This window comes from Salvia hispanica, chromosome 3, assembly GCF_029641045.1.
Source record: "Salvia hispanica isolate PSC_SH4W2 chromosome 3, Shi_PSC_v1, whole genome shotgun sequence".
NCBI classification, from domain to species: Eukaryota; Viridiplantae; Streptophyta; class Magnoliopsida; order Lamiales; family Lamiaceae; genus Salvia; species Salvia hispanica.
The window spans coordinates 4,045,581-4,069,951 of record NC_142694.1 but is presented as its reverse complement, the minus strand read 5'-3'; the positions used below and the strand labels follow the sequence as shown (position 1 = coordinate 4,069,951).

General features: G+C 35.9%; 3 protein-coding genes and 2 long non-coding RNA genes across 10 annotated transcripts; 2 read left to right on the top strand and 3 right to left on the bottom strand.

The window, feature by feature from the left end:
• The first annotated feature begins 1,792 nt into the window (after positions 1–1,792).
• Positions 1,793–2,868, top strand: LOC148929981 (uncharacterized). Its single transcript, XR_016136825.1, has 3 exons — positions 1,793–1,921; positions 2,168–2,226; positions 2,323–2,868. It is a non-coding gene; the product is annotated as an uncharacterized LOC148929981 (long non-coding RNA).
• Positions 2,869–5,427: 2,559 nt separating this feature from the next.
• LOC148929980 (uncharacterized) lies at positions 5,428–6,946 on the bottom strand. The gene is made up of 5 exons (XM_089068980.1): positions 6,940–6,946; positions 6,837–6,853; positions 6,653–6,736; positions 5,622–6,139; positions 5,428–5,530 (listed from the first exon to the last, which is right to left on the bottom strand). The coding sequence occupies exons 1-5, from the start codon at positions 6,944–6,946 to the stop codon at positions 5,428–5,430; spliced, it is 729 nt and encodes a 242-aa protein (XP_088925106.1).
• Positions 6,947–12,423: 5,477 nt separating this feature from the next.
• LOC125213021 (uncharacterized) lies at positions 12,424–14,308 on the bottom strand. Of its 5 annotated transcripts, none has more exons than XR_016136759.1 (3): positions 13,711–14,262; positions 12,844–12,996; positions 12,424–12,758 (listed from the first exon to the last, which is right to left on the bottom strand). It is a non-coding gene; the product is annotated as an uncharacterized LOC125213021 (long non-coding RNA). The 5 variants fall into 5 exon arrangements; XR_016136757.1 differs by having other exon boundaries at positions 12,424–12,996; positions 13,711–13,814; positions 13,891–14,262; XR_016136756.1 differs by having other exon boundaries at positions 12,424–12,996; positions 13,711–13,811; positions 13,891–14,256.
• A 2,482-nt stretch (positions 14,309–16,790) lies between these two features.
• LOC125213020 (ubiquitin-NEDD8-like protein RUB2) lies at positions 16,791–18,830 on the top strand. Its single transcript, XM_048113360.1, has 3 exons — positions 16,791–16,950; positions 17,802–18,061; positions 18,563–18,830. The coding sequence occupies exons 1-3, from the start codon at positions 16,858–16,860 to the stop codon at positions 18,675–18,677; spliced, it is 468 nt and encodes a 155-aa protein (XP_047969317.1). The 5' UTR covers positions 16,791–16,857; the 3' UTR covers positions 18,678–18,830.
• Positions 18,831–18,938: 108 nt separating this feature from the next.
• LOC125213018 (putative protein phosphatase 2C 59) lies at positions 18,939–23,478 on the bottom strand. Of its 2 annotated transcripts, none has more exons than XM_048113357.2 (9): positions 22,934–23,478; positions 22,167–22,489; positions 20,734–20,861; positions 20,279–20,377; positions 20,014–20,172; positions 19,805–19,891; positions 19,624–19,715; positions 19,372–19,446; positions 18,939–19,292 (listed from the first exon to the last, which is right to left on the bottom strand). In XM_048113357.2, exons 2-9 carry the CDS (start codon positions 22,247–22,249, stop codon positions 19,137–19,139), a joined length of 879 nt encoding a protein of 292 aa, XP_047969314.1. In that variant the 5' UTR covers positions 22,250–22,489; positions 22,934–23,478; the 3' UTR covers positions 18,939–19,136. The 2 variants fall into 2 exon arrangements, with proteins under 2 accessions (XP_047969314.1, XP_088922453.1); XM_089066327.1 differs by having other exon boundaries at positions 23,307–23,478.
• Positions 23,479–24,371: the final 893 nt, after the last annotated feature.

Here is a 24,371-nt window from a genome sequence, read left to right as displayed (position 1 = left end):
TCTTACTTTACCAATTCTACATTAAAACTCGTGTCAAACACAAAGTGATCTATTGTTTATGGACGGAGGGAGTATCATTTTTTCAAAACAGAGTGCAGAAAATGAAATGTCTCTATTAGGGTTGTCAAAATGGATATTGGATACCCGATATCCAAACCCGAAATATCGGGTAATTGGATATCCGATATTCGATTTTTCAGGTTTCGGGATCGGGTTTGGATATAGGATTTTTGGATTATTGGGTATCGGGTATACCCGATCCCCGATCGGGTATACCCAAATTATCCGAATTACCCGATTTTCTTATTTTATTTTAAAATTTAATAAATTATTTATTTATTCTATTATTTTAAAAATTAAATAATTAAATTTTCGTAGTTTTTTTTTTCTCTTAACTTCGAACTACTTCAAGTTTGTATCAAAATTCTAACTACATGTTGTATTTCTAGAAGTTTGTAGTTAGTTTTCTTAAAAATATAATTAAAAAAATAAATAAAAACCCAAAATTGGGACTGGATACCCGAAATAATTTTCAGATCGGGTATCGGGTATTACATTTTGAGAAATTCGGGATTGGGTACCCGAAATTTTTGGATCGGATATCCGCGGATACCCGATTTGATAGGCCTAGCCTCTATCACTGTAGAACGGATGAAGTAGTTATATGTGTACTAGTATTAAACAACGTCACACCCACGCTTATAAGAAAAGGATATGATGATCAAATCTTATCTCTTATGGATATATTTATGAACATCAATGAATCAATATAATTTCTTTATGGACAGGGAATGATGATTAGACTGCAATTTTATTAGAGAAACTTTTCATTGTTGGAATGTTTTCATAAAAAACACAAATTATATATAGTTTGGATGTATGCATATCTATGTAGCTTACATGACATGGGCATTATGCTTCTCGTAAGACAATATTGCTCGACTATAGCAAGGGGTGGCGACCACTATCTCCTATGCATGGAGAGTTGTTACGGAGACCAAAGTTCATCACATGTGCACAAATAGCCCAACAATCTAGGTTATCTCAAATTGCTCTTCGATGAATCAACAATCCAAATGGCGGTATTCTAATAGGTCGTAAATTTGAGATTGATTTTTCTGTGTAATTAAATTTCTATTACAAATGTAATGAAAGATCACTTAATAAGAGAGCTCTTAATTAACTCTATTAATAGTACCATAATTCTTACTTAAAATAGAAATAATGTAAATAGATCGTGACAAGCCAAAATTGAAAAGTACGAAAAACATGTGGACGGAGGGAGTATATACAAGTATTTATGCTAAGTTGTCTTATAATTCTTTATTCACTTGTAAAATAATTGATGTAGGATAAGCATTAACACCTCTTAATGATTACTCACCTTATCTCTATTCCCTACTCTTTCTCCCTTTCTATTCGTTCAGATTTAACTAATAATATTCCAATATTTTTTAACATTTATATGTTAATTTTATATTAAAACTCAGTATACTCTACTACTAGACTAAGGGCACGCTTTATTGCACTGATAGGGCAAGATGAGATAGGGTAGTCATATCAGGTTTTGTGTGATATGGCTGATAGTTAATAAGATATGTTATCTCTGTTCGACGTTTGATTGCCCTTATATAGTTTACGAGATAGCTTATACTCTTTTTGTTTTGCCATATGGAAACTCATGATAAGAAGACTGTTTGACTTATTTGTCCTCACTGCATTTTAATATTTCCAAGTTTGTCCTTGTATACCTAATTCATCCCTACCAAATTCAGAAAATGCCGCCCAAAATTTTATTTCCCCGCCATTCAATTCTATTTTAGTCATCCACACATTTTAGTCTTCTGGACCGAAGGCTAGTTGGTGTAAGCAAGGCGATTCCGGACAAATCCATTCCCAAACGGCACTGCGGCCACGCCAGGTGTTTACTTATTTATAGCACCATTATGTGAAGCAATGTTTAGCGATGTTTGTTGTTGTTGGTTGCTTTGTGATTGTGGACTGCTTTGATGAAAGATTGAACATTAATTTCATTTATGACGGATCCGATGCTCCATTTGTTGACATATACATCATAAATTTCAATTTGTGAGGTTTAGAGATCTATTGTTGGTGCCCTGTGTTGCTACGGTTCGTAATGCATTATCTGTCTCGATTTCATCTACAGCTTGATTGATATGGCCTCACAACAATTTGAAGGTAGCGACGATGAAGGAAGCCCATAGGGTAATACCATATTTGTTTTCTGTAGTTCTTCCTCTACTGGAAATCCAAAAGAATATACTATAAAATCAGATAAATGGTGTATTTTTTTAATGTTAGGTAGCAATGATTTGGCCCCTAACAGGAACGCGAAATCTGAGAGGTCAAGATGCATATGGTCGGTCCGTGAAGAAGAGATCCTAATGGCAACGTTGAAAGACTTGACCGCTAACGGATGGAAGGCCGACAACGGATTCCGCAATGGTTACCTTGTTCGGGCGAAGGAGGCTATAAAGAATGAATTTCCAAACACCGATATATAGCCACACCCGCACATCTACTCGAAAATAACTTCTTGGAAGAGGCATTACGGATCACTTAAGATGATGCTTAACCACAACGGCATTGGCTTCAATTCGGATGGTACCTACCGAATTGAATATGATGATGAGTAATGGGCGCTCTTTTGTAAGGTATGCTACCTGTTATTCAACACAATGTTGCGAACTGATCTTCATTGCAATGCGGTTTACTGTTTGGTTAGGGTGCAATTACACAGTTGTCTTAATATGAGTTACATCACGACTTTATTTAATATCATTTACTAAGTTAGTTACATTTATATATGCGGGAGTACTTGTTGAAATGTTTGTGGTGAATGTTTGCGTATAGAAGGACAGACATGCCAAGTATATGCGAAACAAATCGTGGCCTCAGTGGAAAGTTGGAAGGAGGTTTTTGGTAACGACCGTGCTGATGGTGAACGTCGTGTAGACGTTGGTGCTGCTGTGGGGACCATTTACGGGAATAAAGATGCGGTTCCAGCCGAGGGTGATACATCGCATACCATGACTTTAGAAGATCTATTTCCTAATATGGTCTTCCCAGAAGGGGTCCTTCCTGAGATGATCGATGAGAGCCAATCTCCCACCGAAGGAGGAGTGCCTGGACGTGCTGCTAGTGTTGATGTCGGCCCTGGAGTAGGGGCCGTGGGGAGGTCAAGAAATGCGGTCGGTGCTGCTTCTGGATCAGGTTCAAAGGCAGGGAAAAAGGTGACCAAGACTATGATCAAGAAGCAAAAAGTAGAAGACAAGATAGATGGAGTTCTAACTCTCATGGGGCAGATACACACCGACACAAAGGAGCGTTTGAAAGAGATTTCCAATAGGATTGGTTATGAGTTCGATCTGAGCAACAAGAGGTCAGAGGTTTTTGATCAACTCAGAGGTACTCTTGGCTTATCTCTCAAAATGCAATTCTACATTTCAAAGAAGCTTGTTAAAGAACCGGAACTTCTTGATCTGTTTCGGGGCTTGATCTATTGGAATCCGATGAAAAGCTTTATGCTTGAACGATATGACGATGTGGTTACTGGTCTTTTGTGTATCGTCTTGCATAAATTAGTTGTTTCCTTTTTGCTTATTACTACCTCATTGTGTTTCAAATGAGAGAACTATGTAGTTAAGTTATTATGTAATGTAGTTGGCGAAGCATATATACAAGCAGCTTGTATATGCATCGACCCAACTGTAGTATTTTGCTAGAGATGCATATTAAAGACTCTTTGTGGTCCTTTGCCTACTAATATTATGCCTTCACATTATTATGAAACTTGGGTTGTAGTTTATTGATTTAAACCCCTCACATTTACGGAGGACGTTCTTTTGTAAGTATTTAGCAATGATTGTTTGTCACAATCAATGCAAATCAGTAATCAACGCACCTATTCAGAGGTTGAACATGAGTTGGAGAACGACAGACAATGTTGATGATAGCGGGGTTTATTTGATTGATTATTACATAACCTTATAAATTGTTGAACTTATCAAATCTAACTGTCACTTATATTCACTTATACCAAGCCTCATTGACAACCAATATTTGGGTTCTACCATTTACTTATAATACACATGCAACCAAATCATCAAGAAAAAGTCCATCCATCATACTCCATACAGAGTACATTCATATTTCTAAACATATCGTAATTTGCTTTACATTTTGTTTGTACATACTATATAAATTTAACTAGTAATTCATTCATAAAAATATGCTTATTATATTGAATTCTCTTGTAAAATGTTCATCATGTACTCTGAAATGGACTAACCAAATTTTAACTATTATATCCATACATACATATTCTAAAGCATACTTTCTATAGTCAATTTAAATCATAAAAATACGTGTATCCCCAACCCAACTTTAGTCTATTTATGTTCATCCCTTTGGAAAGTTATACTTTGGAATTAGTACTCAAAACATGCTTAAAATTCCTTCTGGATTACATATTCATCAAAAGAGTATGGATTAAAACCACCTTTGAGTATCTAGCATAAATGCTAAAATTGGAGGATATGAAACTTAGTGATATATGAATGTCCATACTACAAAAATAGACTAAAGTTAACGAGATACCTCAAATTAATACCAACGAACTTGCAATTGAACGGTTTAATATGACCGAAATGGGGTAGAGCTTGAAGTACACATGGTGACTTAAAGAGACAAAGAGAGACCGATGGTATTTGGTAGACAGAGAGCTCCCCCTTTTTGTGATAGAGATGACATATCTCCCCCTCTATGCTAATTAAATGGCCTCACTTAATATTATATTGCATGTATTCCTCTCCAAAAAGTTGACAAATGGCATTATAATAGTTGTTCTAGATTTTTCTTCAATCTTCTAGTATATATCCAATTTAAGGGAAACTTTTTGTCTCCTATATAAATGAATCGACACTTTTATTTAAATGATTGAAAAATATGTTCAACAAAATGAAAAATAGTTAATGTATCTAATTTAACAATCATTACCAAATCGAATTAGTCCTACAAATTTTGCACTTTTGTTTGGAAAAGTATATTCTATCCAAGTATATTTTGGAGTATTATATTAACTATTGCAATTTGTGATGTCAATTTATTTGTTGAAAACATAAATCCTCAATTTTTCTAATTATAATAGCACATTTCATCTAGGGTCATTTTTGGGATGTTACATTTTGGGTCATACTAGATGAATATATGGGTCATGAAACTTAATGGTAAACCGAGTCATAATAATCCAATGTTCCCGTCACGACATAAAACTACTGAGAAACATAATGCCTACTAAACAACAATTGCACCATTAGTCAATCCAAACAAAACAAAACTAAATTGAACTACACAAGCACATACGGTAGGTTACTTCATCATCTTCAATGTGCAAGAAGCATGCTTTCATTCACTACTGATCCTCCTCTTTTTCATGCTTTCATTCACTTCTGATCCTCTTCTTTCTCTTTCAACGGGTCCACCTTCGCACCTCCCTTCATCGGCAATGCTGCATACAAAAATAAGCATTTCAATTCTAGTTATAAAGAAATTCCAGAATCAATTCAAACCATATAGATCATAACGAACAAGGGGCTCACACATAAATGTCGTTATAGAAACCAAATCCCAGATGACAGCTCAACTGAACTGTAGCAGTGTAATCCGCTTTGGAAACTTCGACCTTGGCATAACGAATTCTAGTTTGAGTCTCCTCTTCCACGAATATGTGGAAGATCCAACTAATGTTTTGAAGATCATTGTTGCCGAGGTACAAAGCTCGCATCACTCTCCATTCCTTATCCTCAACCATCACGTCCACCTTCGCCACCACTTTTTTGGCTGCGAGATTGTAGACAAACCAACCAGATGCTTGGTCGATAAGGAATAGAATGTCTCCCCCCACATATATGCACTTCCTCTGCTCCAAGGAATAGCGTTCAGATTCGGGGAGGTTTATTGCGAAGAAGTCCCAGGAGTCTCTTTCCACGTTGTACAAGAGGAGAGATCGTTTGTCGAATGCTCTGTAAAGCTTAGGGTAGAACAGCATAACCAAATTGTCGTTCCACTCAAAGCCAGCCGGTGAGAAGGGACTACAGCCATAGAACGGCTCAGGAATGTTCTGTAACATCCCTAACCCGAAACATGCATCATTTTGCATTATTGCATATTTTATTGTCAAGGCGTAATATACATATTTAGGTGGTATCAGAGCGGGGATAGAATCCCGCTGGGACATAGCATTGAGGCATATCATATGATTACATTTTGGTTATAAGTTTCATTTGCATTTGTATTATCATGAACATGTGTCACCGAGGAGAGAAGGATCAGCCGCCTTGCATCATTCATTAACTGTTCCTGCTGCATCCTCTGGTGATAACCAACAAGTACCTAGGCTCGTTGAACAAGAAGTACATGGCCCAATGATGGGGCAAAAAGGTAGAAATTTTAGAGAACTCCAAAAAATGGGAGCTGTTGATTTTTATGGGACTACTGATCCAGCAGAGGCTGAGATATGGCTGAAGAGGGTAGAATGTGTGTTTTATTTACTTGACGTGTGGATTATTTATTTTAAATTTCGAATTTTTTTACAATAAGTAGTTACGTCATACAAGGTTGGGTGTGACATGTTCCTCCGGACAAACTCGCCTTTCTGCGGGTCGTAGATCTCAACCCAACTTTCTAGTTCAGGAGTGCCCCCGCAATGAATATCCTGCCATCATGTATAGTAGGCTCACCTCTGTATGTATCTTTTGGTCCATATTTTGCCATGCCACTTTGATCTTCCTATTACATTCCACACTAGTATATACTTTTAGATTTTTCAAACCTTAAAAACCACAAACTCAATAAATCGGTTCTAATAACGTTAACTAAATGATCATTCCAAACAACCACAACATTGAACAGAATTACAATCCATAGTTAATACTACAATACTTAAACGACATACTTCAAACTTAAACACATTACTAAAACGACATACTTCAAACCTAACTACATTACTTTAAAGACATATTTCAAACTTAATTTGACTTTACTTCATAGTTACACTACATTACTTCGCCGAGGATTGAGGAACCTTAATTTGACTTAGGTGAAGGACTCCATGATGCACAAGATGAGCCTTTGGGTGAAGAGAAAATAGTACTCTTCCCGGCGTTAACGCGCAGAGGAGAAGTTGATGAATCAAGTTCAGGGAAACTTGTTCTGTCCACGTCAAAAAGCTTCCGCCTTACAATCGTGGTTGCCACCGGCATCGGTGAAGTCACTTCATCAGAGTCGGGTGGCGATGAATTTGACTGGACTCGTTTGGTTGCATTCGGGACGTCGGAGTCAGAAAGCAATATCACTTCCTTATAATTGTCCGATATTGTAATGACCTCCTTAGGGAATTCGTCCTTGACATCGAACAAGCCGAAGAAGCTTGCAAGAAGGTTGAAATCTGGTTCGACACGATAGTAGTACGCAAACAGTCGAAGCATCATTCTGACAATCCAAAATACAAAATCAGGATGTGATTGTGAATACTACAATATAGTTCAAGTTATGTTTATTGAATTAATCATTGGAAATACACTAACCTGGAAAATAACCTTCCATGTCGAGTCCGCGGCAGAAACGATCCGGTCTTGAGGATTCCACTGAACACCGTTTGTTTTGAAATTTTTTGAAACGTATGTACCGAGCCTTCAACAACTTCACTCGAATTGCTATATCATCGGTTGTTAGATCAACCCCAAAAGGATGATTCAACACTGCACGGACATTGCGGAGCACCTCATCGGGCAAATTGGCATCCTCCCATTGACGTCCACTCTGCAAAGTGATCAGTGTCGAAATAAGCATGACATCCATTTCTTGAGTCCATTTCCCTCTGTAGAAGAACATGGATTGTGGAGGGATTCTGAAGTTCATTTTGTATAGAGTTTGTATAGTTTACAATGGATGATGCAAACTTTGAAGGGTGTAGTTGTTTCACTTTATACACAAATTTGTGTAACATACTTGACATCCGATATCATTTATGATTTATGGTTGAGTCATTAATAAATCCTAGGTTGTATTGCCTATTTTCTTGTTGAAAGCAGGCCTTGAACAATAACTAAAAGTAATCATGGTAGAAAAGAGTTGATGGATGTAGTTGCAACAAAATTTATTATACAAATGGGGCTATATTTATAAATACATAGACAATGAAAATATATTTAATGCATACCTTTTTTTTTTGTGGAAATACACACGTGTTACATCTGTACTCAGCCTTCATCTATTTCGAAAAATGAATTATTTATATGAATTACATTATAAACAACGTGGCAACGCGTCTAATGATGTGCAAATCGCCGATTTTTACGGAAATGTTTCAAGATTATATTTTATAATTGGAACTGCGATTTTATAGTGATGATTTCCCATAAATATATTCAATTTAATGATCTGTTTATGATTTTATACTATCAAATGTAGATAACTTTTGATATCTAATTTGATTATATTTGCATAGGTAATTGAATCATTGCAAATATATATTCACCTACGTTTAGTTACAGTTAAATCCATTATTATTATCAAAATATAGCCATATTAGAAACTTATATGGGGATCCATTAAATGTTTTTTACAATACATTAGGTAGTTCTAAATTTTCGTTTGATTATAATAGCGATTTTTTAGGAAAAAATATCGGTGTTAGTGGTGCATAATATATATAATATTTACAACTGGACTTGTGAGAATTATGGTATAATATTGAACCGTTTTTAGTTGGAACCATTATTTGGAAAAAAAATCCACGAATATACAACCCATATAATTCCAAAACCAACCGCTTCAACCTCATTGATTGCCCTTCTGAAACGTCTAAAATTCAGTAGGATATGGCGTATGGTGTTCACCATCTCAGCCCCTGCATTAACATGACCGATATCTACCCCATTTGTCGTGTTTAAGAAGATGGCAGCCTTGTTGCAGTGTTGTGGCTAATCAAATCTTTTCGGATAGCCAGTAACAAGTGTGGTTCAGATGTGTTAAATAGGCGTTGCAAACCCTTTCAAGCTCATCGAACTATCAACAAAATACTTCAAACTCTTTTAATTCATGGCGAACAATGGATCCATTGATTACCTCATGTTGCCTTCATTCACGAAGAAGTTTTCCGAAGATACTAGTTTGAATGAGTTGGAAAATTGTTGGGGTGTTCTGTTTTTTGGTTTTTATGCCACTTGTTTGAGACTGAGTAGTTCAGTGTTTATTCATTGTATTTGTAGCGTATCCCACCTGAATTTGTGGCTCTTCATGGAGCGGATCTCCCATTCGACTGTCGTCTAATCACGGCGAGAGGAAGGATGGGTTGGCCAGTTCATCTTGTGAAGATCGCGAGTGGTTGCCATTTCCACGCTGGGTGGTCCGACTTTAGGATTATCAGCGACATTGTTCACGATGACGTGCTTACATTCACTATGGTCGACGCGGGCATTTTCCATGTGAAGCGCTATAACCCGAGAACCGAATGCCCTCGACTCGGAGATGTACAAGTTGCGTCGTATATAACTTTTTGATTGGTTACCATGTATTAAAGCTGACTTGAACCTACTTTTTTATTGTTGGTGGAACATTATAAACTGAGAAGCCATTGGATATGGAGACTCCGACCACAGTGATGTCCCGGATGAGGACACTTCAGATGACTATGTGCCAACGGAGTCGGAGGGTAGCAACTCAACCGATGATGAAGACTATGCTCCGGATGCAGGGGTTGTAGATGTAGATGGCTATCCGACCTTTACCGTTACCCTTGATAGGTCGAACATCAATCGCACGCTTGAGATTACAATGGCTTTTTGGCGCCGCCACATCCGAATGATTTCCCTTCAAGACCTGGTTTACTTCAATGTAAACGGAGATAGTTGGTACATCACTCTCGAGCACAACGACAACAAGATACGGGTGAAACGCGGCTGGAGACGCTTCAAAGAATGTAACAATCTTGTGGTTGGTGTGCGGTGCCACTTCAAACTCATTGATCGGAATGAAGTATAGTTTTATGTGTGGTTTGATCGGCCTTAAGGGTTCGTTTCAGTGGCTCGGAATTGTAGCGTCTATATAACTTATTTCTGGTTTGTTTTATCTATGCTGCGGCGTGTTGTTCAGGTGATTATATGTCACCAAATTTTCAATGATCGGCTTGTTATTATATTAGTTTGGTAGGTGTCTATGTAAGTGGTGCTACTAGTGATTGTTTTGCTTTGGAAATTACTTTCATATTCATAGTTGTTATGATATTATTTATGGATTTGCTGGACCACTTTAGTAAATCTTGATTCATATTAGACGATCCAATGTAGCTGTATTTGATCCACACTATCATAGACAGGTTCTATAACTGGAATATAATTCTATAAAATATGCTAAACCATGACTTCAATGAATACAACTGACTTTGGATAAATCTTTGGTTATTTATCCCTAAGTTACAATAGCATAATACACTTTACTATGTGCATTTATTCTTTGATATAATGTAGTACAGATTTCATTATCAGCCTTTTGATTAATCGAGGCTGCCTTAGGCGAAATTTAGTCATCCTCAATTAAAAAAAATACAACTTTAATAAGTAGTTTGAATGAACACAACTGATCCAACAACGAAAAGATAAATATGTCCATACTAAACAATACATAACCCAAAGGTTTACATAACTCAAGCTTAGCCATTATTTCTGTCGCCCCACATTGCACTTGCAAGATAATCCTTTTTTTTTTGGTCCACAAAGCCGATGGTTCCACACTACTGATATTATCACCACACATCAAAGGTTCGTTGTCAGTTTCGTCATCAATATCAGCCTCATTACCCAACTCAGCCTCGACGGGATCAACTACCATTTGACTTCGTATGTAATTATGTAGAAGAAAACAAGCGATTATCAAACCTGTTTGAACATCTATCAGATAGAAGCTTGCTGACCGGAGGATACCCCATCGCATCTTCAGCACCGCGAATGATCCGGGATAGAATCTAGGACTACGGACTGATTTAATCTATCCCAACTTTTACGCTTGCGTTTTTGCGGGCAGATTAATGTAATCGTAAAAGAGACGAGTAACAAGTTAATTTGGTAGTTCCGTATAATCTCTTCTAACAGAATAAGCACGGTGGTCATGTCATTCTTTGGATACGCAAACAAGTTTCCAAATGAATACTTTCAATAACAGAATATACACAAATCGACCCACCATTCGGGCAACTCTAAACACTGGGATGGAAACTTATCGAATGGATTGAAAAATAATGTAGAAAAACACCTACACTCCGTTCGAAGAATGCCACAATATAGATGCAGTGAGTACTAGGACAAGGGGTATACATAACAAAATGCATCAAAACAGATATTGGGGATTCAACACAACATAGGCATTGAGTATATGGAAGTAAAAAACGACCCATTAAACAGTAATCTAATTCGGCACATGAAAGTGTGCAATGCTTATGTAAATTTGAAACATTCACATCGATGGACCATTGACCTCTTGCGAAAATGTCATACCTTTCAAGAATCCTCTTCGTTACCCATTGATTATTGATTACCGAAGCTGGAAAAAAATGCCCAAAATTACAACCTGCAAATTTGAAGCCCAGAGGAAAATTAGGTCAATTAGGTCCAGTAAATACCAGCAACCAAAAAAAAAATTGACAGCAAAATTATGCAATTCGTCGAATAATTATTCGACATAAAAGGGTTAGATCTAACCAATCGGCGAGTGAATGAGGGCGCTGGTGACCAGAATTCGCGGACAATTAAATTCGTCGCCCAACAAGTTCCTCCTTTTTGCGTCGATAAAGAATTAGCCCCAATTTGATTTACAGAGAATAAGGGGTATTTTAGACAATCACACAACCCTGAACGAAATTATGACAATCGGGATTCATGGCATACAAGCGTATCGGAGGTGAAAACCGAGTTACGCATATACGAAAAAACGAGGGTGGTATCTTAATTGCAACCGGATCGGTGGTTGAATATCGGGTTCTCGTGCAAGCATATCAGGACAATTAAAGATGAGATACACCCTGGATAGGACCCCTTATCTGACCATATCAGGGCAATCAAACGTGCCCTAAGGGTCCGTTTGATTGCCCTGATAGGGCTTTGTGTGATAGGGTTGTTGTATATGACTTTCCTTGATATTGTGGATATAGACATATCTCACATTGAGCTTTGGCTGCCCTGATAAGGTTTCTTAATGAGTTATACGTTTTTTGTTTGGCCTCACACAAACTACTGATAGCAACGCAGAATGTCAATTTTGTCCTCGTCCTTATTTGGTAATGACAATTTTATCCTCGAAAACCCCAACTTATTTTTGGGTGAAAATGCAAAATGGCGCAACAACAAATAAAAAAAAAAGGTTTGCCGCAACCACATACCACAGTACCAAAATACAACCATCCTAATAACAAAACATAAAGCTACACCATCAGCTTCACAGTGAGGATGGCGTTTAGGGAACAGAACATACAAAGTCTCTAGATGTGCCAATAAAGGTCCACTCTACGAGGCTGTTTTATGAGCGTTGGAACCGGACTCCATGAAGCACAAGAGGAGCCTTTAAGCGACGATAAAATCACCGTACCCCCAACGTTAGCCCGGGAGGCAGACTTCCGGGTGGATAGGTCGAGAAAGCATGCAATGTCGCCATCAAATAGCTTCCGACTAACTCGAGTTGATGGGCTGGGCATTGGAGACGTAACTTCATCAGAGTCAGTCGGTGACTCGTAATATAGAACATAATATAGGACAATGGAAATGTACACACCTTGAAAATAAGCTCTCACCGTTTACGCTTGCGTGTTTGTGGGCAAATCAATGTGATCATAAACGAGATAAGCAGCATGTTTATTTGATAGTTCCGTATAACTTCCTCTAACAAAATCAGAACGGTTGTCAAGTCATTTGGCATACCATCACCCTGATGAATCCAGCCACATATATGCAACTCAGAAAAACAATTTAACATCAATATTAATGAAGCAAACAAACCTTTCAAGAAAACCAATCAAGAGTAATTTAGATATGCTCCTCCTGGATATGTTATACCCACTATGGGGACATGGAAATTGGCATCGAGGAGTCCAGTAGCAGGCACAATCCTCAAGTAATAATTAGCAAAAATTGGTTTACAAAGTCTCTACTCAACATGTCTGGAAGTATAATTAAAAAATACATTTAAATACAAGGAACACAAATTCATAGAGAATTCTGTAAGAAATTGATCAGAAACCACAAATAAATACAGACAAGCATATCCGCATGAGTTCCAAATCATGGAACTCAAGCAAATTACAGCTGTGTACTTCAATTGTGTATACAAAACGGGAATTAATTAAGCCAATAAATATAAAAGCAGTCAAACCCAATTTCTGAATTCACTGAACTGAAACACAAAGAGTAAGGCCAAAGTGTTCGTCATATTGAACCCATTAGAAATTCAGCACAATTTCGCATATACAGCAGACAACAGAGGTAGACTATGTAATCCCAAAAACACACAAATTGATCTACCCAACCACATCGTAAATAATTGCAGTTATCCAAAGAAACAGAACAACATCTGAATTTTTGTCCAAATCAACCAAATTTAAACTAGATTTTTTTTGTATGAAATAGAGTTCAGTTTGCATACCTTACGAGTTACGACCATCCTCCTGGTTAGCCATTTATGAGGAACCAATTGAAAATTGGAATTCACAGAGGCGATTGGAGCAGCCGCCCAGATTGCCGATGCTACTAAATTAACGAAATTGAATCAATCTACCGGCAAAAATCGCGATCTTAATATGTTGAAAATTAAAACAAAACTGACAAACATATATTGGCAGTGGTGGGTTCTCGGAGAAATCTTAGCAACGGATGGAAGATTTGGCGACCCCCAACGGCCGGCTAATTCCGCCAAATATTGTGCTTGCTCAAATAAACGACAAGGAAGACGGGTGTTTTAGAGAATGGCGTGTGTATCAACAATTTGGATCTCTCACATAAGGTATATCAGTGGCTTCAGCCTGGGTAGGGATATACAGAATTATTGGAGATGTATCTTGATTGCAAGCGGGTTGCTCATTGTATACCGGGTTTGTGGATATCCATGTCAGGGCAAACAAAAACTAGATAAGAGATGTATCTAGGCCTTATCTAGGCCTATCAGGGCAATCAAACGCCCCCTAATGGTAAATTGGTAATCGACAAACATGATATACTAATACTAAAAAAAGCATATTGGTGAAATGTTCACATTCCCCTTTATTTGGACTGGTACTACTAATTATGTGTAATAGAAATATACAAGTGTGAAATTGCTAAAGTATATATCAATAAAAATATATTGATGCAACAAAATGAGTACTCTATTTTTTAAGTCGGGGACCATAATAGTAATAGACAGTACTCCCTCCGTTTCACTATAGTTGAATCATTTTTTTATTTCGGAAAGTTTCTTCATAGTTGAGTCATTTTCATATATAGTACAACCTCCGTCCACCAAAATTTATCTCATTTTTCCATTTCCGTCCGTCCCCCAAAATTTGTCTCATTTCACTTTTACCATTTTTGGTAGTGGACCCCATATTCCACTAACTCATTTCTATTCACATTTTATTATAAAACTAATATATAAAAGTAGGACCCACAATCCACTAACTTTTTCTACTCATTTTCCATTACATTTCTTAAAACCCGTGCCGGGTCAAAATGGGACAAATTTTGGTGGACGGAGGTAGTAACTTTTTTCTCTTTCTTACTTTATTCTCTCTACTTTATTCACTTTATACTTTATTCTTTCTACCTTTTCCTCTCTCTTATTTTTTTTTAATAATTTATTTAACACACTCAATATCCTTTTCTTAGACTCCGTGCCTAAAAATTTTGCCTCAACTATAGTGAAACAGAGGGAGTATTAAAGTTGAAAAAACATTAGGAGCCTATTTAAATTGTGTAATATTACTACTACTATTAAATTCAATGGTACTGTAGTAGCTATAGTAGTGCAAAAAGAAGCGCAAAAGGGTAGTCGAGTCGCCGACTCTATTTGTAGTTTGCACAATTAACTGTTTTATAGGTCCAATTTTGAGCATCCCTAGCTCCAGTGATAAAACTAAAACTTAATATATATATATAGATAAATATATATATTGTTAATTCAATATTTAAGGGGAGTAATCAATTGCTAACTCATCATTTAATTGTTAACTATAACTAATTTAAAGTCATAGGATTTTAGAAAACGCGTGGTCTACAATTTGTCACATGTAATTTTCGCTTTTATTAATTAAATCGAAAAAGATAAAAAAAAACTCCAAATTAGAGTTTTGGATGAAAATGTCAATATAGTGTTCCAAAAATATCAACACAATGCTTTGAGAATGTCAACACAACGTTTTAAGAATGTTAACCCATTGTTTTCTATATGTATTATGTTGACATATTTTATATAGTATGTTGACATTTCTGCTTGTACGAAAAAATTAAAAAATTTCGATTTTTTTTTTTAAATTTTGACGTCGGAACATATGGATGTATGATATCGTCGGAATCCTTATGAAATTATCTTTAATTTGATATATGTTATATGAATATAAAGTTTTGGGATTTCTTTTAAAAGTTAGTTATAACTAAACATGTAGTTAATTGACATTAATACCCCTATTGATATTTTTTGGAATTAATCCTATGGCCTTATTGACGTTTTTCGTTGATCGTATTGACATTTAGGGATTAATGATCTAAGCCCTTAATTTGAATATCTAATGGCTATTATTTAGTTGTAGTTAGCAATTAAGTTATGAGTTAGCAATATAACACTCCACAATACTTAATTGCTAACTACAACTAAATAATAACCATTAGATTTTCAAAAAGGCCTAGATCATCAACCTTGAAATGTCAATACGATCAACAAAAAACGTGACCATAAAATTAATTCCAAAAAATATCAATAGGGGTATTAATGTCAATTAACTACAAAATTAGTTATAACTAATTTTTAGAGGAAATCCCAAAACTTTAAATTCATATAACATATATCAAATTAAAGATAATTTTATAAGGATTCCAACGATATCCTATATGCATATGTTCCGACGTCAAAATTTGGAAAAAAATTCAAAATTTTTTAATTTTTTCGTACAGCAGAAATGTCAACATACTATATAAAATATGTCAATGTAATACATGTAAAATGTCAATATAAGCAATGAGTTAGCATTGTGTTGACATTCTCAAAGCATTGTGTTGACATTCTCGGAACACTATATTGACATTTTCATTAAAAACCCTAATTTGGAGTTTTCTTTTATCTTTTTCGATTTAATTAATAAAAACGAAAATTACACGTGGCAAATTGTAGACCACACGTTTTCTAAAATCCTATAACCTTAAATTAGTTGCAGTTAGCAATTAAATGATGAGTTAGCAATTGATCATTCCCTAAATAGCATATTCTAAAATCAATTTTATTTTTAATTTTTGAGTCAAAAACACCTGTTTTTAGATTTTAACTTAACCCAAACCATTTTTTTTTCAAATTTTATGACTAAGAAAAACATAATATAGAGAAATTTTTTTAAGTTTGAGTTCAATATAAATAGTTTGAGTAAAATCATATTTGTAACATTTATGCTAAATTCAAATTAATGGTTGGATATGCTATAATATCACATAATAAAAATCCAAGTAAATTAAATATGAATATATAAATAAGGCGAAGTTGGGAGAAAAAGAAAAACCTGAAATTGGTAGAGGAAATCAGCGGTCTCACACCTCAAGAGCGTAATAAAGGATGCAGATATTCGTCAAAACCCTAACCGGAAAGACAATTACGCTCGAGGTTGAGAGCAGCGACACCATCGATAATGTCAAGGCCAAGATTCAGGTCCTTCATTTGCTCTGCTCTCTCTTTTAATGGATTTGTGCCGTGCTTTATTGATTGTCTGGTTTGTTATTGTTTGTACCGATTCTGCTGCAGGGATGATCGATTTTGAGTTTCTGATTGTTTTAGTTACTTCTGAACTTTATTAATTGATGTGGACGGGGCTAGGGTTTTCTGGTGGTGAGTGATTAATTTTTCCTTTTGAATCGCTTCGCTGGAAGTGTTTGCTATGAAATTTGAGTATCTGTTTAGCTAGGGTAGTATTGGTCATTCTCATAGGTAGATTTTTGGAGGATGAGATGACAATTGAAGGGTTGTGTTGTGAACTGTGATGATTAGGACAAGATTTGGGCATTTTGATCAATGTATTCTCCTATAGGTATCACTTTAGTGTTTTGATAACTAACTATGTATTGGAAATGGTATTAGGGGGAGTTTACTTATCTATGTGAAGAGTTGGTGTTATAATTCAAGCTAATCTCGTTTACTTTGATGAATTGATTAAGTTTGAGCTTGTTTGACCATCTCATTCTTTAAATATTTAATCCTATGTAGTTTTATCTATCTATTCTATCACTCAATGTTAGTAGTGGTCGCTTTTTGGGCCATTCTTTGTAAAAAGTGCACTAGATTGTGATCAGTTACCAGAATCCGTGGCAATCCTAGCGTGTTATTGTTCAACTATCTTGTTTTTGCATAAATGCAGCCTTTGTTGTTGGGAGAAGTTACTTTGCTTCAGTTACATGTGTACCGTCTAATTTCAGGGCATTTTTAATTGATCAATCATATTAGGTGAACATAGTTAACCTTCTGTCTGTAATGAATAATTGAATATGAGTGGCTGCTGATTTCAGGATAAAGAAGGCATACCTCCTGACCAGCAGAGGCTAATATTTGCTGGTAAACAGTTAGAAGATGGCAGGACCTTGGCAGATTACAATATCCAGAAGGAATCAACGCTTCACCTTGTTTTGAGACTTAGGGGAGGTACAATGATCAAGGTTAAAACCCTTACTGGGAAAGAAATTGAAATTGATATTGAGCCAACTGATACTATCGACAGAATCAAGGAAAGGGTTGAGGAGAAAGAGGGAATTCCTCCGGTGCAGCAAAGGTTTGTTTTTTATAACATGAAACCAGTTTCCACCAACACATTGTCATGGAGTACCTTTTTTTTGTTGTTCGGTTTGTCTTTAATAATTTTTCCAAAAATTCCTGTGGGTTGAGATTGTTTGTTTGTCTTTCTTCATGAGCATTCTTGTCACATTAATTTTCCTTCATGCAATTAATCAGATGGCTTGAATTAGTGAATTGTATAGCGTTTTCGCTCCCATATCCAAGCAATATAAGTATAGCACAATAACGGTTCATTATTTATATGTATTGTAATGAATGATTTATCTACTGATGTGCTGATACTCCTCATGATACCAATCAATATATTTTTCTTCCATTGTCATTGTTCTGCAACTCTATCTGTTGTGACTACGTTAGTTGAAGGCACGCCTGTTAATTATAACTTTTGAATTTGTTTCTCAAGATATACTGAATTGCCCATTTTTTGAAGTCTGGTATTTGAAAGCTATATGATCTCACCAAGTCATTCACATTGTAGGCTCATTTATGCTGGCAAGCAGCTTGGAGATGACAAGACTGCCAAAGACTACAATATCGAGGGTGGATCGGTTCTTCACCTTGTCCTGGCGTTGAGGGGCGGTGCTATACTATAGATCATGTTCTAAATAGCAATTTATAAACTAAATCCCTATGCTTTGCTATTAAATATCGAGTGGATTTGAGTTTTTCTCCAAGTCAATATGCTATGAGGGCCTTGAGAGAGATATTTTGCTTTGAATCAATATTATTTCCTGCTTCAGACTCAATCTCCAGATGCATTGTAGATCTCAAGGAAAAATACATACATAGAGCATCACAACACATTTCATATTAATGTTCAGTACTTTGGAACTCAAGTTGCACACTACAGTCACTAATAAATAATCCCAAATTTCATATAATGATATATAGAACTCAAGTTACAGACATTCTTGGTTCTTATAGAGTCTTCTTCTTAAGTAGTGCGTTTTAGCAAAGACTGGTTGGGTCTCTATCTATTTTACAGTTCAGTGCTGCTGCACAAGCTTCCTATTGCTTTTTCCTTTTATGTTCGAACGAAGAAGAAATCAGTCTCATTGGGCGGCATGAGATGATTCCTCTTCGGCAGCCAGAAACCGGACAACTACAATGGTGATGTTATCACCACTCCCTCTCTGGTTAGCTTCTTGCAGCAGCCTCTTTGCTGCGTCTTCGGGATCTGGGATCGGCTTAGTCATAGAAACAGCTTCCTGAAAGTTAAATGTGGGTGAGAACGACCAACAGACAATCACAATCACATAAACTTGAAACTATATCCAGAAGGCGGACCTCATTTGTTACCACGTCCCAAAGCCCGTCGCTAGCAAGGATGAGAAACTCGAGTGTGTCATCAACTTTTTCCTCCTGGGACACATTCAAGAAAGACGAGTTATATGCCAAACGAAAAGACAAAATATATATGCCCTTTCAAGTAATGAACTCTTTATCACTTTAATATGCAACTACAAATCTATAAGTATCATTACTATCAAGGAGATTTGAATTTTTGGAACACCGTCTGTAACAAGTTAGCGAGTGTACCTGAATATCCGGGTCAGCAACCACATACTGCTTCAGCAGTCTATCACCAAATGCACGAGATACTGCAAGCACTCCTCCGACTCTCCAAGTTCCTGTAGAGGACACTTGGATGATGAGAAAATTCCTGCAGAAGATAGCATACTAAAACGAGGTTTAAAGAGATGAGCGTGAAGGCATTTACCAGCCCACATCACAAAGCCACCAGCATCTTCAATCCGTTGTCTCTCATCTGTCTGGTCAGGTTTGTGATCTCGAGAGACAGCAAAGGCTGCAAGAACAAACACAACCATTGATTTAAAATTGCAACATTTCCAAAATGCATCTTATCGCCTCCACGAAACAGTGCTTCATAAAGAAAAAGAGAACGACGAAAAATATTCCGACTCTTACCCTCACCACCCCGGCAAATGACAGCTCTTGAATCTCCAACATTTGCCACTAGTAAGCGGTCACCAACAAGGATAGCTGTGGAAGCAGTGGATCCAGCATCCCTGTTCTGATTGTTCTCAGATTTCAGGAATTCTGAATCTGTATGATTGTATGCATCGGCTGGAATAAGAACAAGTTAGTTTAAAACAGTATGTATGAAAACAGTATATATATACAAAAGAATAACTTATTTCGAAGAGAATAGCAATAGCATCACGAGACATACATATAGCTGATTTAGTATCAGATATAAATTTTGGATGCCTTATCAGGTTGCTGAAAAGGTTTTGTTTGACATATTCTGCAGCTCGAGCTCCACCGTGACCTAACCAAATAACCAATGGAAGCTAATTAGAATGATGAAATATTGTTAATATACTATACAGGTTAGAGTGAAACATATTAAAGTTAACATCAGATGCAATAAATGCCAAACATATTCATCATCATCAGAAATCATAACTTTTTCTACAGAATATCAAGATAATAGTAGTACTTGTTTTGAACTAATCGTGATTGTAATTGTCCAGCCACTTTTGCCATCTTTTTGTAGACTTGATAAAAGAGTCATAGAAAACTGAAGTTCCTAAAACGTGATGCTAAACGAGGAATAATATTTTTCCATATTCACAACATTTGAAGAGGGGCTGATTTTGCTCAAAAGTAAAAATAGAGAGATACCATCAAAGACTCCGAAGAGACCAACCACCTCTCCATCAACACCATCAATTCTTGTCTCGTAAAAGTCCTCCATTGAAGATCTTTTGCCTGGAGAACTAGCATATCCATAGCTAAACTTTCCGTTCTGGCTGCACCAAGTTAATGCGCTCAATGTTAGATTGAACTGAGCCACTATAATACACTTATCAGACACGTCAATAAGTCAATAAACAATTAAGGTGGACACCAAACCTTTATGTGGAAAATAATTCAAGGAAAAACAAATGAATTATTTAGATGGAGTATTATTTTGAGCTCAATGAAACAATGGCTAGCTAAGGAAACAGTACTATGAAGTTCCTTTTATTCAGAATATGGATTTGGAGACATTATACCTTAAGGAAAAGACATGTCATTCTACGTCACTACACATGGATCTAGAAACATCCGTTCGATGGTATATATTTCAAACAAGCGAAGCAAGTATAATATAAGTGACACTTTGGTTGAAGGATAAAGATGATCTTCCTGGTCATCGATTACTAGCATTTTAGTACATAAATTTATCCAAGTGTCGTGCAACAGAAAAAAACTAGACCTTTTTATGGATGTTGGCCGTCAAATATGACCTTTTTCTAGAAAAATAATAATATCAACATATGAGACAACCAACGGTTGGTGAAGCTATTTGACACATGGTAAGGTAATTTAATAAGGCCCGTGAGGAACTGCCACTATCTGGCGTAAGCAATCAGATCCCTCAAGTATGAAAGAATAGAAAGTTACGTTCTACCAAAAATTCTATAACGACGGATCAGGAAGTGATATCATTCCTTTTATTCCGGACATTGGCTGTCAATGTTGCACGTGGACAACAACAAAAAATACTAGTGTTTTACCAAATAAGACAACCATCAGTTTGTTGTCAAGCTTTTTGAAGCATGTAATGGTAATCTTAAAGCACATTAACAAGGCCAATGAGGAACTGCAATTATCATGCGTAAGCAATCAGATTCCTCGAATATGAATGACATACACACGTGGCATAAAAAGTTAAGATTTGCTGGAAGTTCTACAATGATGGAAAACAATATCTGAAAGGGGACAAAGCTCAAGTTCTACACACAAAACTTCCAAAAAACTTAAAGTAACCAACCAATCATTGCGACTGTTAAAAAGGAAAGATTTTCACACGCTACAACAATGCAGGATGTGGAAACTGACCCATTTTTCGTGGACATAAAAAAGTTGTAGGGAATTAAATAGACAAAAGGTAGGGAAACTGATAATACGGGTTAACATCCGTTTGATCTTATAGTTATTTATCTTGATAAAGGCCTCATCCGTATAATGCAAAACTTAAGAAATATTCAATTCAAGCACAATGAATCCAAAACAGTCCAAAGAAACATAACATGAACAAGAATACAAAATAGATAGGGTGAGAAAATCACCTAAGGCCACCCCCACTGACTGGAGCACTATCGACGTGGACTTGGCTTGTCGACTGTGAGAATACTGAGTTTAGATAACCCATGTGATCAATCACTCTACAATTTCCTTTCCAATTCAAACTTTCTGTTTTTGCTTCAATACGTTTGACCCTCTTTCCTAATGAATAGAAGGAATTCACCTATTTTCTTCCTTATAATTCCTCTAAGAAATCTTAAGGAGCTAAAATTGGGGAGATGTATTATTAATTAAAAAACGGCAAGATCAAACCATCACAGCATCTGAAATTGGTTCAAATACAGTCAAGGATATTTTTCAATTTATCCTGCAAAAAAAGGTTAAAAATTACATCTTGATTCACTGAAACACGGCAAGCGAAGCAATAAAACACATGAAACTTCATATTCAAGTATAGATCTAATATGCATGTGCAGAATAATAAGAGCCTTAAAAATGAAAGAAAGTAGCAACCGTCCAACAACCCTTTTCATCTCCAAAACCCATCAATCCACTAGAATATGATAAAATTCGAGCAACTCTACATATATATGCCTGTGGGTGCAAATCATAAGAAAACCCAAATTACAAACTTCCATCTTTTTTCATTTTAATCCCCAAAAAATCCAGTCTTGATCAAAAAAGGATTTAAGAAACTTCCCTATAAGAAGCTTTCATATATCAATAAAGAAAATGCATGAAAACCACATAAGGGCATATTCTTATCATACATGAAAACAACCAAAACATAAGCTAGAGAGAGAGAGAGAACCTGAAGTATTGGGCAGGTAGAGGAGAAAGAGACTTTAGAAAAGAAAACTGAGAAAAAATGTCAAGATGAAGAAAAATGGAGAGAGAGATGGGGTAGGGGATTGTAATAATATAATTATTGGAGTAGTTCAATCAGAGAATATAAACTACTACTTGTATAAGTAAAAGTAATCAAATCAATCCCTCTTTTTCATTATCTCCTTGCCTCTTCAAGATTTGATTTTTATCTTTTGGCCTTGAAAGAAAAGGTGCATACAGATTCATTTCATGACTCAGCTTGTTTTCATTTGCCTGATTTGGGTTGTGGTTTAGTCATGCTAAAATTGAGTTGTGACTCAGTCAACACACATTGCACATACATATATAAACTGTACCTGCAAAACTGAGGCAGCCCAACACTTGGCTTACATGCAGCAAGATCCAAGGTGTTTTGATATTCATATATCCTTAAACAATCTCTCCTCTCTCTCTCCAATGGATATATGTTAAGTAGACAGCTATAAAAATCACAACGGTAGAGCAATAATAATGGCAAAACATAAAAGGTGGGAGTCATACAAATAAATATCTTTGTCGAAAGGGAATGGATAAGCACATCTTGTTTCCTAATTTTAAATGTTTTGTGCTACTATTTCATTCCACCAAAATTATACAACAATTATTTCATTAGGCATAGACAAAGAATGGGTAATCTCTAGAAGTACTAATAATAATTAGTAGTTTCATAAAATTATCAAAGTATTGTTTTACTTCTACCAAAAAACAAAGGTTACCTCGGGAATAGGATTGATTAATCTACCTGTGCAATAATTTTCTAGTATGCAATATAAGGTCAAAAAATCATTACCCAATAATTCAACAATTTCATACCTAGAATTTGATTTTTGTTTTCTTTACTATTTGGAATTGGATAACATACACTTATTTAGGGTGATGGTTGATGGGACATATATTTTATTTTTTATTTGGTGGTGAGCAAGAGAACCCAATTCTGTGGGAAAATTGAGTGCGACAAAACAAAACCAAACAGCCGAATAAGAAGGCAATCCTAAATAATGCAATGTTCTATCGTGAATTGAAATGTACAGTATATAGAATCATAGATATATTATTCGATTAAATAAATTTATATTTGATTGTTTTAAACATTCATTAAGGATTGATTCGGACGGTCGAAGATGTGAACTTATTCATTCAACGAAATCACACTAATTAATAGCCATAAAATGAAGTCCGCTTTAGAATATGTGCAATATTCTTGATAATTATCGAATGGATATTGTCATAAATGTGTATGTATAATACTTCCGTCATTGGCCCTTTAGGGTTGGCACAGGTTTTAATACGTAATTTGATAAAGTAAGAGAGAACGAGAAAAAATAATTGAAATTGTATAGTGGATGATAGGCCCACAAATGAAAAAGTAAAAAAAAAAAAGG